At 32.7% G+C, this 13,099-nt stretch overlaps 2 protein-coding genes across 3 annotated transcripts; both read left to right on the top strand.

The window, feature by feature from the left end:
- The first annotated feature begins 660 nt into the window (after positions 1 to 660).
- On the top strand, positions 661 to 6,247 carry LOC145000621 (Chaperone DnaJ-domain superfamily protein). 2 transcript variants are annotated; one of them, XM_078959879.1, is made up of 10 exons: positions 661 to 791; positions 1,487 to 2,407; positions 2,678 to 2,807; positions 3,203 to 3,648; positions 3,763 to 3,843; positions 3,937 to 4,035; positions 4,525 to 4,683; positions 5,212 to 5,298; positions 5,389 to 5,460; positions 5,762 to 6,247. In XM_078959879.1, the coding sequence occupies exons 2-10, from the start codon at positions 1,598 to 1,600 to the stop codon at positions 6,062 to 6,064; spliced, it is 2,187 nt and encodes a 728-aa protein (XP_078816005.1). In that variant the 5' UTR covers positions 661 to 791; positions 1,487 to 1,597; the 3' UTR covers positions 6,065 to 6,247. The 2 variants fall into 2 exon arrangements, with proteins under 2 accessions (XP_078816005.1, XP_078816006.1); XM_078959880.1 differs by having other exon boundaries at positions 684 to 791; positions 1,474 to 2,407.
- A 1,787-nt stretch (positions 6,248 to 8,034) lies between these two features.
- On the top strand, positions 8,035 to 10,335 carry LOC145002168 (Translation elongation factor EF1B/ribosomal protein S6 family protein). Its single transcript, XM_078961467.1, has 5 exons — positions 8,035 to 8,358; positions 8,902 to 8,956; positions 9,286 to 9,342; positions 9,551 to 9,628; positions 9,770 to 10,335. Exons 1-5 carry the CDS (start codon positions 8,077 to 8,079, stop codon positions 10,228 to 10,230), a joined length of 933 nt encoding a protein of 310 aa, XP_078817593.1. The 5' UTR covers positions 8,035 to 8,076; the 3' UTR covers positions 10,231 to 10,335.
- The last annotated feature ends 2,764 nt before the right edge of the window (positions 10,336 to 13,099 follow it).

Here is a 13,099-nt window from a genome sequence, read left to right as displayed (position 1 = left end):
TTTTTGCCCGCTCTAATGCTATTACCAAAACGAAGACAAGAAATACATGATTCTACTTCAATATAAGTCACATATAAGAACACCTTATTAATGATTGTCTCACATAGAATGTTATGTGAGCAACACCCGAAGAATTTATCATAATGACTAAATGTATACAAAAAAAAACAACAAAAATTTATTTTGCAAAAAAAAAAAAAATGAATAAATATGTACAAAATGAAAACTTAACATGGAGTAAGTCATAATGACTAAATATGTATAAAACAATAAGTTTAAGGGCTTATTTTATAAGAAAAACAATAAAAAGTAAACGTATAAAAATCATATTACCCTATTAAGTAATTTTTCTAAAAAAATATAGCGTAAAAAAATTTAACAAACTTATTTACCCAAAAATATTATCTAATAAATTCGTATTATAAATGTTTTAAGTTTGTAGAAAACCAATGAAATATTATTAAGTTATTTGTATTTTTTTAGTTAGTTATCATTGACTTAAATTTTTATGAATCTAATCCAACATTTTGGAGATCTAAAAAATGATGTGGTTGGTAGTTGCTACTTGGTATTGGCATTCGCACTTGTTGGACTGGACCACGTCGGATCCCTGTGATGTGTCCAAAGAGAGACAAAGTCCGCTCACCCCAACCCTACCCCCTCCCCACCCCACCCCCACCTCTCCCAAACCCCAAATTTCTGTAATTTTAACTCTACAATTTTATTCCAACCAAGTAGCGTTTGTTTCGATCCAATTTTCCTCATCACCATCGGTCTTCTCTCACTGCTTTGTAAGAACTCTCTATCTCTATCTCTACCTCTATCTATATCCATATTCCTATCTATATCATATTATCAATTCCAATCTTGTCTTCACTACACGCATGCCTTGTTCTTGTTTAAAAACGGGATTCACGCCTAATTTTAGGGTTTTTAAAGTGACACCGGTTGTATTAATTTATGTTTTTCCATCTCGTATCTGTATACAATCGTGATTTACGCTTAATTTAAGTTATTTATTTATTATTTTTTTTGTTTACCTGTGTTCAATTGTAGATTTCATTTCCATTGTTATTGGTGATCGACGTCTGTGGTAGTTTGAATTTAAATTTCATTTCTTGTAAGAAAGAGATAGTCCTAGTATATTTAGACTTCGAGGATACAGGGCCACTATTGAACTTTAACATTGATTTGAAATCTCAAAAGGACTTCAAGTTAGATTGATAATATAATTTCAACTACATATAAATCGATGCTGCATTAAGTTTGTAAACAGCTTGCTAGATTTGAGCTTAAACTATCAATGCCTGTTACTTATTATGCTTGAACAGAGGGAGTGCGGATTAAGTGGATAGTTTTGGATGTTTATGCTAAATGTCTATTTGGAGATGTATTTCACTGTCTATACTTTGGATTTTGGAAGAAAGTAGATCATTGTATAGGTTGGTGAATCCTATTCCTGATTTGCTACAGTTTATATTTGCAGGTCTATTTTGTAATCTGAAATCAATTTTCAAAGACTGATGACAGAAAGCAATAGAACTTGATTTGCTTTATCTTGTTTAGAAACTGGCTTATGCTTATCATTACATAATCAATGGCTCGAAAAGGAAACCAACAGAAGAATGGGTTGGATGGAAGCACATCAAACCACAAAAAAGGAGGTCTCCAATCAGGAACTGCAATGCCAAATAAAAAGGGAAAGGGAAATGCAAGCAACTTGAAAGATGCAAAAAGGGAAGAACTTTCAAACGATACCCCACCAAACATATCTGTGACAGATTCCCTTCACAAGAAAAAAACAAACAAATCTGGTAGACATATTAAAGTAGAGACTCAAGGTACAGCTGGAGCATCTTCTGTAGAACAGTTAGAGCCTCGTGATGTTACTGAAGATTGCAGTGCTGACATGGCAACAACTGGAAGCTCTTGTGTGGAAGAAGAAGAAAAATGGGCATCAGCTAACGGTATAAATGGATCAAAGAATCGAAAAAGTAATTCTGCTCAGTCTTTAAATGGATTAGATGAAGATGGTTTACGTGAAAGTGTAGAGCTTCCGGAAACATTGGGTGTCAAATACTTGAAGACATTTGTGTTGTCTGTGTCACAGGCATCAACAGAATGGTTTGAAAGACACAAGCCATTGTTTGATATTTTAGTAACCAAAATATTAATCTCTCGTGAGTATGTTAGAATGAAAATCAAGTATGCTTACCCAATTGTGTTGAAGTGGCTTACACATTTCTTCAACATATTGCTTCTTCTTTCAATGGTTTGGTTGGATTGTGTCCTTAGAGGTATAGACTCTGTTATACGCATGGGGACAACATCATTTTTCACGGTTATTTGGTGCAGCATCTTTTCAGTGGTTGCAATGATTGGAATGCTTAAGTTTATTACTGTTGGGGTAAGTTTACTTTATCTTTTTTCAGCTTCTTTATGGTTTTGTTTGGTATGATGGAATTGGCAAAGGAATGGAATGGTTCTGAAATTTTTTTAGAGAGTTGTCGTTAAAGTTTAAATAAGAAAAGTTCATTCCATTCCTAGAGGCCATTCAAAAGTGATCGTAATGACTCATTCCATTCCATCCAACCAAACTATGATTTATTAATTTGGTTTGTTCAGAACAATGTACTCTGGCTCATTTGATAATTGACTTTCATGTTTTTTTTTACAGGCCATAGTTGCTTTAGTAGCACTTTTTGTAGGGTTCACAATTGGTCTTCTGTTGCTTGCTGTTTCCGGGGTTGTTTTCTTGTGGTTGTATGGAAGCTTTTGGACAACCTTAGCTGTCCTCCTTTTTGGAGGTGAGTCCTTTTAACTATTCAATTGGTGTCTGGTTCGCATAATGTCCCTGAAGGAAATGGAATCTGTCAAAGGAGTTGGAATCCAAGGGAATTTGAATGGAATTCAATAGTACAAGTCTTTTAGCAAAAAAAAAAAAGAGAATGTAATTGAATTCCATCCACCCACCTCTAGGAATGTAGAGATCCCTCAGACATGGGTTTTGAAGGAATTTCCCAGGATTCAATTCCGTTGGTTTGGCAACCAAACTTGCCATGGAATGGTATTCGAGATTCCAGTTCCTTCAGATTCCGTGAACCAAACATGCCCATTGGACATGTTTAAGTATAACCTTCTTTTTGTGTGGAATAGCTGATTTTTTGTTTTGTTATTGATGAAATTATTTTTTAATATGCAGGAATGGCATTCATGTTTAGCCATGAGCGTCTTGCACTGCTAATAATGACTGTGTATTCTGTATATAGTGCATGGACACTGGTTGGGTGGCTTGGTATTATTGTGGCTTTGAATTTATCATTTTTCTCAAGTGATGCTCTTATATTCTTCTTGAGAAATAACATGAATGAACAAAGAAGATCCAACAGTGTCCCTGAACAAAATGGACCCGGTGTTTTCAATGGTGAAGAAACACGTGCTTCATTTACAGATAGTGGGACCCACCCCCACCCCCACCCCCCAGCTGACCGGAGCCCAGGGGTTCCTTCAACCAGTGGGTCTGATGACTTAACATCTGAAGATGAAGTTGTTCGATTGTTAAACTCTGTTGATCACTATTCAGCTTTTGGATTGTCTAGATTTCAAGAAATAGATGCGTTGTTTCTCAAGCGAGAATACAGAAAAAAGGTTTTTAATTTTTAATTTCATTTCAAAGATGGGTATTTTATAGAGAAAAGAATGATTAAGAATACAAGATAATGTGTTTATACTTTTCTTTTGTTTATTTGATTTTGATTCCAGGCGATGTTGGTACATCCTGATAAAAATATGGGTAATGAAAAAGCTGCAGAAGCTTTTAAGAAACTTCAAAATGGATATGAGGTACCCTTTTGTTGTCTCCTACTTCTGTCTTTTTATCTTGGTGCATGTGAATGCCTAACTATGGTGCAATTTTTTTTTTTTGTTTATATCAAGGTTTTGCTAGATACTTCTAAACGAAAAGCATATGATGATGAATTGAGAAGAGAAGATCTTCTGAATTATTTCCGTAGATTTCAAAATGCTTCTCCCAAGGTTTGATTATTATTTATTTCTGTTTTACTTTTGCATGGGTTGTTTCACTCAAGATTCAACCATCATATTATACAGCTTGTTATTGTCATATTTTTCTCTATTGTAGAATGTAGGCCCCTAATGTTTGAAAGAGTGAAGGTTTTTATTATGTAGTTCACTCCCCATAGAAAAAAAAAAAAAAAAACAAATAGAAGTTAATGTCACTTGCTCTTCTTCCAGGAGTCCAATAGGAGGAAGTTTTATTGTACACATAGTTTAAGAGTAGCCTTTGGTTTAGTCATACATCTACAGAAGTTAAGAGCACAACCCTAAAACACCCTTTAATAAGACAAAATTTAGAGAACTTATTGTGGACCTCAATCAATTTCACGTGAATTTTGTAATGATTGCTGATGGGGAAATAGGTAAACATGGATTGGAATGTTTTTCATAAAAAAAAAAAAAAGGGAAATTTTTTGTTTTTGTGAGTGACAAAATTTTATGATTCAGAACAAACGAAATGGATTATTTGGATCTGCATTTGGGCGCACAGAGGTTCATGTGGATGATCCTTTGGGAGAGTCAAGGCGAATTGCATGCCAAAAGTGCAACAGTTTTCATATGTGGTTTTACACCAAAAAGACCAAATCTAGAGCCAGATCCTGCCAGGTATCACTTATTTATTTTTTATTTTTAACATTATCTAGTTTTTATAATCATCCACAATTAAACCCTTTGGACAAACCATTAAGGGCTAAATGCATGAAATAGCAATGTAATTTCTATTTTTTTCCCTTACCATAGCATCGTGCTTTTGTTTTTCTTCTTATAGCATTGTACTTTGAAAAAACATCCAGTTATAGCAATGTGTAACATTATTTGTTTTGCTGACATGACACATGGCATGGTGGACATACATCCTGTGGACAATGATATGTCATAAAAACCTGTCATCTTGTGCCATGTCATTATGTTTCAAATTAGCAGTGGTGAAAAAAATTGGAAGTATCAAAGTACAATGGTGTAATAAGAAAAAAATGAAAGTATGATGCTATAATAAAGAAAAAAGGGGAAGTAGATCCCTTTAGCCCAATAATCAAATATCCTTAAAAACGTTACAACTGGAAGCCTTGAAGAAGCTAAGCTAAATTACTTGAATCTTAATTTTATTTTCTTTTTCTTTTTGTAACTTTGAAGGACTGTAAAGACTTTCATCCAGCCAAAGATGGGGATGGGTGGGTTGAACAATCATCGCAGCCGCTCCTTTTTGGAATGTTCCAGAAGGTATGTGGGCATCATAGGTGTTTTATTTTATTTTTTTTTATATAGGAAAAATTACTTATTTTAATAATATTTCTGGAAAATAATATGCAGGTAGATTCCCCTCGAGCTTATGTTTGTGCAGACAGCAAGATATATGATGCCACTGAATGGTATATCTGTCAGGTATATATTTTTCTTCTTCAATTAAGTTTTATAGAATGTTTTCAGAAGGAATTGAATCTATCGAATTGCAAAGGAATCATAATCTTCAACATGTTTGGTTTGGGCAAGAAATGGAATGGAATTCAATAGTACCAATCAAAATTTTATTTACATATAAATATTTTTTACGTTAATTGTTATGCTTTGAATTAAAAAAAAAAAAAAAAATTGAAAGTAGAAAGCTAGAATTGGGTAGTGTGGTGAAAGTAGGAAAAAATAGTTAGAAGGAAATGAAAGTAATAGAATATGTGTGGGATTGCAGGGAATGAGATGTCCAGCAAACACCCACAAACCAAGCTTCCATGTGAACACAAGTGTAATGTCAAAGCACAGCAACAACACCAAAGGAGGAGCAAGCTCAAGTCGTAATGGAATGCCAAATATGGAGGAAAGCATGACGGAAGAGGAGTTCATGGAGTGGTTACAAAACGCAGTTCAATCCGGGATGTTTGACAGTTTTGCAGCCAATGGCTCAGATACAACCCCTACCCCTAAAACCAATGCTCCTCCTGGTAACAACAGTAATAATAGCAGTAAAAGAAAGAAAAAAGGTAAGAAATGGTAATAATAATAAATCATGTATATGGATCGTGTAACTCCTCTCCTTTATTAATGAAATGGGAAAAGATCTTCCGAGTCTGAGTCATAGGTAATAGTTTTTGTTTTTTTTTTTTTCAACAGTTTACAATTGTAATACTTGGCAAAATAGATTCCAAAAGTCAATGTCCAATGAGTTGAGTTTCTGTTACGCTGCTTTAGTTAATTAACATCCTGGATTTCAAACACATTCAACTTATAATATAAAAGCGATAAGTGCTGCACTTCTATAATGTATTTGGCAGAAATTGGAATTCAAATGTCTGTGGAAGGAATTGGAAAGGTGAATAATTCCATATATAATAATTAATTAATTATCTATTTATAGTGAGGGTATTTTGGTCTTTTAATATAGAATGAATGAAATCAGTGAAATCCGAGGACATGTCCTCATATGTTTTAAAACGGTTTGACCCACAGGCCAACCCGGTTCAACAGTAAAACCATCAACACATAAACACAAGAGATTGACGTTTAATTCGGTTCAAGTTCAACCTAACCTAGTATTTGGAGTAATCGTCGGTCAAACATTGACATAAAACATATGATACCTAAACCATTCTACTCCCCGATTCAAATTGGTTTTTAAAACATTACATATAGGAGTTTGTGGAGTAATCTTCATACTAGCTTTCTTTTTACTATTATGATATTATGACCGACTAGTTTTTTTTTATATGTTTGCTATGGTTCCAAATATACTTCCATTACTTTATCGCTTTCATACAATTTCACTGTTTGTGTTTCTATACAATATTTACCTGCTTGCTTGCTACTGCTTCCCTTCATGTACAAATAAATTGTTGGACGTTTCATTACTCTCATTTTCTCCATGTTGGGATGACGGTTTCATATGTAGAGTAGGCTCCACTTCTTCCACCTTTTTTTTTTTTTTAATCACTCTACCCAAGTGACAACCTACTCATTACCTCTCCCTCACCATGATTCTTATCATATTAAGGTAAGAAAAACAACTTTGTAAAAATAAACCCCAATATGTCATATCTAAAAGTACGATATATCGTGAAATAGAGACTTAAAACATTAGATATAATATAGGTATGCTCGGCAACTAGCTTTTGAGAGTTTTTAGAAACTTTATCTATCAATTTTTAGAAAAAACTCGAATTAAAAGAAATTTTCGTTTTGGAGTATAAGCTTAAAGATTTTATTTTAAGAAAAAAAACTTCTAATCCAAAAGCTACTTCAAACAACTTTAGAAAGCTTCTATGTTTTGTCAATTTATACTTTTGAAAATTTACAACTATTTCTGCCAAACGTGGTTTTTTTTTTTTTACATAAAAAGACTAAAGCTTTCGGATTTCAACTAACAACTAGTTTTGACAAATATACAATAACTTCTGAATCATTGATTTTTTCTCCCAGCTCTATGTGTGTGTATTTTAGTGATCGATTTAGAATGTCAAAAGCAAAATCATCATCTGAGTTGTAATGTTTCATGAGTTTTCATTTTTGAGTTGTTTGATTTGGATTTCAGTGTTTTTGAGAAACATGTGTTTTGGAATGCTTTAGTTCGAGGTGTGTCATAACATTGCTTCTGAGCTTGTGATGTTTTAAAATAACTTAATAAGTGCTTTATATATTTGAAATCTTATATGAATGGCTCAATAGTTTGTAAACTTGTAGCATATTTTATATAAATGTTCCAAGGGAATTTTTAAGCTGTGCAAATTTAGAGCATATTTTGATTTTTTTTTGTCAATTTTAAGTTGATATATGATTTGGGAATACTTGTAGCATATTTTGTTGGTTATTATTATTATTATTATTATTATTACATTTCAAATATAGATTTTATTATTACATGTTTTCATTTAGAACTCTTGGAGCATACCAACTAAAAATCCAGTTGGCCCATAAATAAAAACCCAGTCGGCCCATAATACTTGAATGATTAAAAAAACGAACCATTTAACGTTCGCCTCGTTATCGTTTCGACCAAAAAAGGAAGGTTTCTCAATGGAGTCACTGGTTCTATCATCATCATCTTCTTCATCTTCGTATTCTTCAATTGGTGGCTTTCTGGAGCAAAAACACAACTTAAACCAACATTTAAGAAATGGATTCACTTTATCTTTCCCCTTTTCTTCACAAAATTTGCCTTTTAGCGTCAGAAAATCAGTAGTTATGGCCGCCAAGAAAAATCACAATTCCGATAAAAAGAAACAAGATAGACATAGCTTTGTAGCGAAACCAGATGAAACCACTGGTATTTTCCCTGAATCAGTTTTGCTTAAACAGGTAAACCCCTTTGTTCTTCATTTCTCTTAAATTCCAGGTTTTTTTTTGTGGCTATGTGTGTTTCTAGATGCTTTTTTTTTGTTGAGTTGCTAAATTTCTGATGGAATAATTGTTCTGGAGAGTATGCTGGTAGACTGTAGAACTGGCGTGTTTTTAATTTTGTAAATATATATATTCTTTTCAAAGTGGATATGAATGATGGTTTCACCTATATACATGATTATTTTGAACATTCAAAAGTAGAACAGTTAAAAATCAATATTTACATTAACCATCTTAGGGTTTGTATTTACGATGCTTTCTAGATTAATGTGACTATTCATTCTTTACAAATTGGGAAAGGTCAACAATTTCATATTGCAAAATATAAACTATTAAGCTGTGAATTCTCTGTAAATAGGATTATGACTAGAAGTTTTAGATTATTAACAACAAATAATCAAATTTGGAGGAGTTTAATAAGTTGCAAAATTGATTATTATGAAAGTTCTTTCATTTGGGTTCAAAATTCTTCTATTAACATGTAGATTATTTGTTTTTTAGAAAGTAGTTCAAGAAGATGGTAAACTTCTTCCAGAATTTGCAGATGCTGATGAACGTAAGTCAATATGATAAAATTTGTTCCTTTTTTTTTTTTTTTTTTTAATTATTGGTTTTACTTTCTAATTATTCCCACTGACAGACTGATATTGTGTTGATGTGGATGAGATAAAATTTGAATTTTTTGTCCATTGGACATGGACTTACTTTTATTTCTTGTTTGTACAAAAGACATGAATGCCCTTCTCATCCTCATCATAAAAGTTAGCACCGGAAAGTTTGTCAGTCTTACAAGACAAATGTACAATCCTGTGATGTATAAGTATAACAAATGCAAGCACATGGAGTGAATTTATTACTAATTGTAATGTTTTTCATTACTTGTAGAGGAACTCTATGAAGCTCTAAATCTTATGCTAGAAAGTGATTTGGATGATGAACGAAGTATGCTCTCTTCTCTTTCCTTCATTTAATCTTAATTACTGTTATTCAACATTATTGTACCCCGTTGTTCCTTGAAAATTGAACATTTGTTGTTTCCATGCAAAATTATAAGCTAAAGTCACCAAATTGATCATTACAAGCAGTTGATTCTACTGAATTTGGCTTCACCAAGAAAAGGGTATTTTAGACATTTATGTTATCTTTGCAGACCGACACTATGAAGTGGTCTATTTAATCCATGAGAACTTTGAAGAAGAAGTTGAGAAAGTAAATCTTAAAATTCAAGGTGATCCATTGCTACTCAAAATTTTTTATTTAGCTTACCATATATGAAATCTGTCAAACAAATATTAGTCAAAATATATTACTCTGCTGTAGCTTTGACTTTTAACAAACAAAATGTGTATCATTTTTTTTTTCTGTGCAGAGTTTCTAACAGAGAAAAAGGGCCGAGTTCATAGATTCAGTGACTGGGGACTCCGAAGACTCGCATACAAAATCCAAAAAGCAAAAAACGCGCATTACATCTTGATGAACTTTGAGATTGAAGCAAAATGGATCAATGAATTCAAGAGTTTGCTTGATAAAGATGAGAGAATCATCCGCCACCTTGTCATGAAACAAGATGAAGCTGTCACTGAGGAATGCATCCCCCCACCTGAATTTCACACTCTTCGTGCTGACATGGATGACAATGATGATGATGATGAAGAATATGATGATGATGATGAAGATGAAGATGTAACGAATACGGATGATGGTGATGATACGGGTATCATTTATGTTGATGAGGATGAGGATTTAGGTGATCATGGAAACCGCAAACCTGCAAGTTTAAAGGTTGGAGGAACAAGAAAACTTGAAAAATCTGGGAAAGTTACTCGATAGTTGTTCTTGTTCTTGGGACATTGTTGATTTATGTGTTTATGTTTTAAGTTTTTGTTTGTTGTTGTTATATGAACCAAGAAGCTTTATAAGTGTTTTTTTTTTTGAGACCGATGGTAGTTTTGACTATTAAAGTCAAATGTGTTGAATTTAATCTTAATATAGTTTAGTGAAAAAGCAACCAAATTAAGTGAAACATTACACATGGTGAAAACTTTTGATTAAATATCCCATTTGGCATTTCCCTTTGACATGCATGTTGCAAACAATACAAGAAAATTAAGTTTGAACATCCTCTAAGAATCTTTGCTATGACTCTTTTGTTGTTACTTGTTACAGTGGCGTTTGGTCCTAACTGATAAAAAAATTATCATTTTAGTTTTTTCTTGTTATGATATGAACCAACAGTTAAGGCTTGAGACCCTTTGTTCATATAAAAGATTCATACTTTTGACTTTTCAAATCTAATGTGTTTGATAAGTTGATATACTCTAGTGAAAATATAGCTATGTTTTCCCCCAATTTTCGTTGAATCGATGATTTGATCTTATTGTAACCCTTGCACATTGAATAAGGTACATTTACAAATAATCATGTCAAATGTTATATACGATTTTTTTTTTTTCTAATGATGTGAGTGAAACGTTTATGGTGAAGTTCATGCAACAGTTTAGGAATTACACTTGTAAAAGAGCTAATTACAAAAAATATCAAAATGGCAAGATTTTATTAATTACCATGCTTACAACATTTATCACAAAATAATAAGATAACATGAAAAATATTTTTAAGTTCTAAAATAAAAAAAAAAAGATTTTTTTTTCCAGCAAAGATGATGTAATTGTGCAAAAGAATAACATAAAAAATTATGCGAAACGAAGGTATTTCACTAATTGAACTAGTAGAAATTAAAAAATACAAAGAAAAATAAAGACGCCAAAAGATTTATGTAGTTTACAAAGAACTAGAGATTTATTATTGATTTCAAAACAAAAAATTTACAAGGTATAAACAAATAAAAATATGTCTAGACAATGCGAGACACTAAAACATAGTATCACCCTTGGTTTGATATTTAAATTCTTCATCTTTACAATTTCCGACATGAGATACATTTGACACCCGTCATAAGCAATCAATCTCTACAACTCAACAGTCTTTCACTTTAACCCAGATCAACGAATTAACTTCCTTCTATGGTATATATTTCTCGTAAACCTAACACCATACAATCTCTTATTCTCTTTAGTTTGTCACCTTCTCATCAGTCAGCTAGAAGGTCAGTTGAAGCTGAGTACAACATCAACTTCTATGTTGTCATCACCTTGGTGTGTTTGTCTTTAAATCTACAAGCTCAAGATTTAAGTCTCCTTCCACCACAATACCTAGATCATGACTCATATAGATCTTAGGTTTCCTAAAACCGACTCATATATATCTTAAGTTACCCAAAACTGACTTAAAACAAACGGTCATATTTTAAAACTTTCCAAATGACCACTATAAGGGGTTTTACCCCTTAACCCCACATAAAGGGTGTTATGCCCCTTATGTAACACCCATTTCTCGAGATGCCCTTTGTTACAGTTAGATGAGGAATTTTGAGATTCTGCTCCTACACTAAGCGCAGGTCTGAGCTATATTGAGTGTAGGTATGTGCTACGATGAACGTAACGCCGTTGTTTGCACAAAACCGTAGATTTCAGGTTTGGTCACTATTTAAGCATCTCTAACTATTAGGGTTTCTGGAGATCAACTCATATCCTCTAAAGAATGAAACCCTAGCCTCCATTTCCTCATCCTCCATCCTTTTGCTTCCTGTAGGTGCCATTTTGGGAGTGTTTAAGGAAGTTCATCATTTTTTGGAACTCGTGTGAGTGTTTTTAGAAGAGATCTAGCCTCTTGTGCATCTTGTGGACCTTTTTAAGTCATTAAGCTCCCAACTTTATGATTCAATCTTTCATATTATGGTCTTTGAGTCCTTTTTGTGGTTTTGGTTAGAGTTCACGGAAGTAGGGGTGTTGAACGGGTAATTTTTTCGGGTTTCGGGTAATTCGGGTTTTTCATGTTAGAAAAATTACCCGTTACCCTACCCAAACTAAATTCGGGTAATTCGGGTGTGGGTAATTCGGGTATCGGGTCGGGTTTGGGTAATTCGGGTATTACCCGAAATATATGATTTTTTTTTTGAATTTCACCTAAAAATAAATTTAATGAAATAAATACGTCGTGCTTTATTAGTCTTGTTTATATAAACAAACGAGACATAAACAAAGTTACTCAAGCTTTGAACATTGAGATTTTCTACTCAATAATACATGAGATATCAATTATTTTTTTAACGACTTAATCTAATCTAATAAGATGTTAAAAAAACAAATACCTAAAGATCTTAATTTAAAAGTTTAAAATGTTTAAGATAAATGTAGTCCTAAGTTTTGTCAAGTTCTAAAGTTTCGTCAAAATAATGAGTTTGTTAGTTGTAATAAAAACTATAATATAGAAAACAGTTAAGTTTTAAAGAACGTGATGATATATAAAAATTACTTTTAATATTGTTAGTGTCGTATTGTCATAATAAATATATTTATGTTTTATAATAATGATATTAGTTTAAGTGTGATCAAATACCTATTATATAGTACAAGCTCTACAAAAAAAAATGAATTTTTAAAATAATTTGGGTAATTCGGGTATACCCGAAACCCAAAAAATGTACCCTTTACCCGACCCGAAAAAAATCGGGTAACCCGATTACCCGGAAAAATTTACCCGATACCCGAAAAAATCGGGCGGGTAATTCGGGTATCGGGTATTTTCGAAGGGCTACACGGAAGAACTCTAGATAAAGCTTGCAACTTTATCATTGTTG

This window comes from Lactuca saligna, chromosome 6 (assembly GCF_052625555.1).
Source record: "Lactuca saligna cultivar CGN05327 chromosome 6, ASM5262555v1, whole genome shotgun sequence".
NCBI lineage: Eukaryota > Viridiplantae > Streptophyta > Magnoliopsida > Asterales > Asteraceae > Lactuca > Lactuca saligna.
The sequence above is the reverse complement of the archived record's forward strand: the minus strand, read 5'-3'. Positions and strand labels throughout refer to the sequence as shown.

Excerpts from the sequence above, each read along its gene's own strand:
- LOC145000621 (XM_078959879.1), top strand. The coding sequence starts at position 1,598 with ATGGCTCGAAAAGGAAACCAACAGAAGAATGGGTTGGATGGAAGCACA. Across the intron at positions 2,808-3,202 it reads AGCTGTCCTCCTTTTTGGAG|GAATGGCATTCATGTTTAGC; the intron begins GTGAGTCCTTTT and ends TTTAATATGCAG. Across the intron at positions 5,461-5,761 it reads CTGAATGGTATATCTGTCAG|GGAATGAGATGTCCAGCAAA; the intron begins GTATATATTTTT and ends GTGGGATTGCAG.
- LOC145002168 (XM_078961467.1), top strand. The coding sequence starts at position 8,077 with ATGGAGTCACTGGTTCTATCATCATCATCTTCTTCATCTTCGTATTCT. Across the intron at positions 8,957-9,285 it reads ATTTGCAGATGCTGATGAAC|AGGAACTCTATGAAGCTCTA; the intron begins GTAAGTCAATAT and ends CATTACTTGTAG. Across the intron at positions 9,629-9,769 it reads AGTAAATCTTAAAATTCAAG|AGTTTCTAACAGAGAAAAAG; the intron begins GTGATCCATTGC and ends TTTTCTGTGCAG.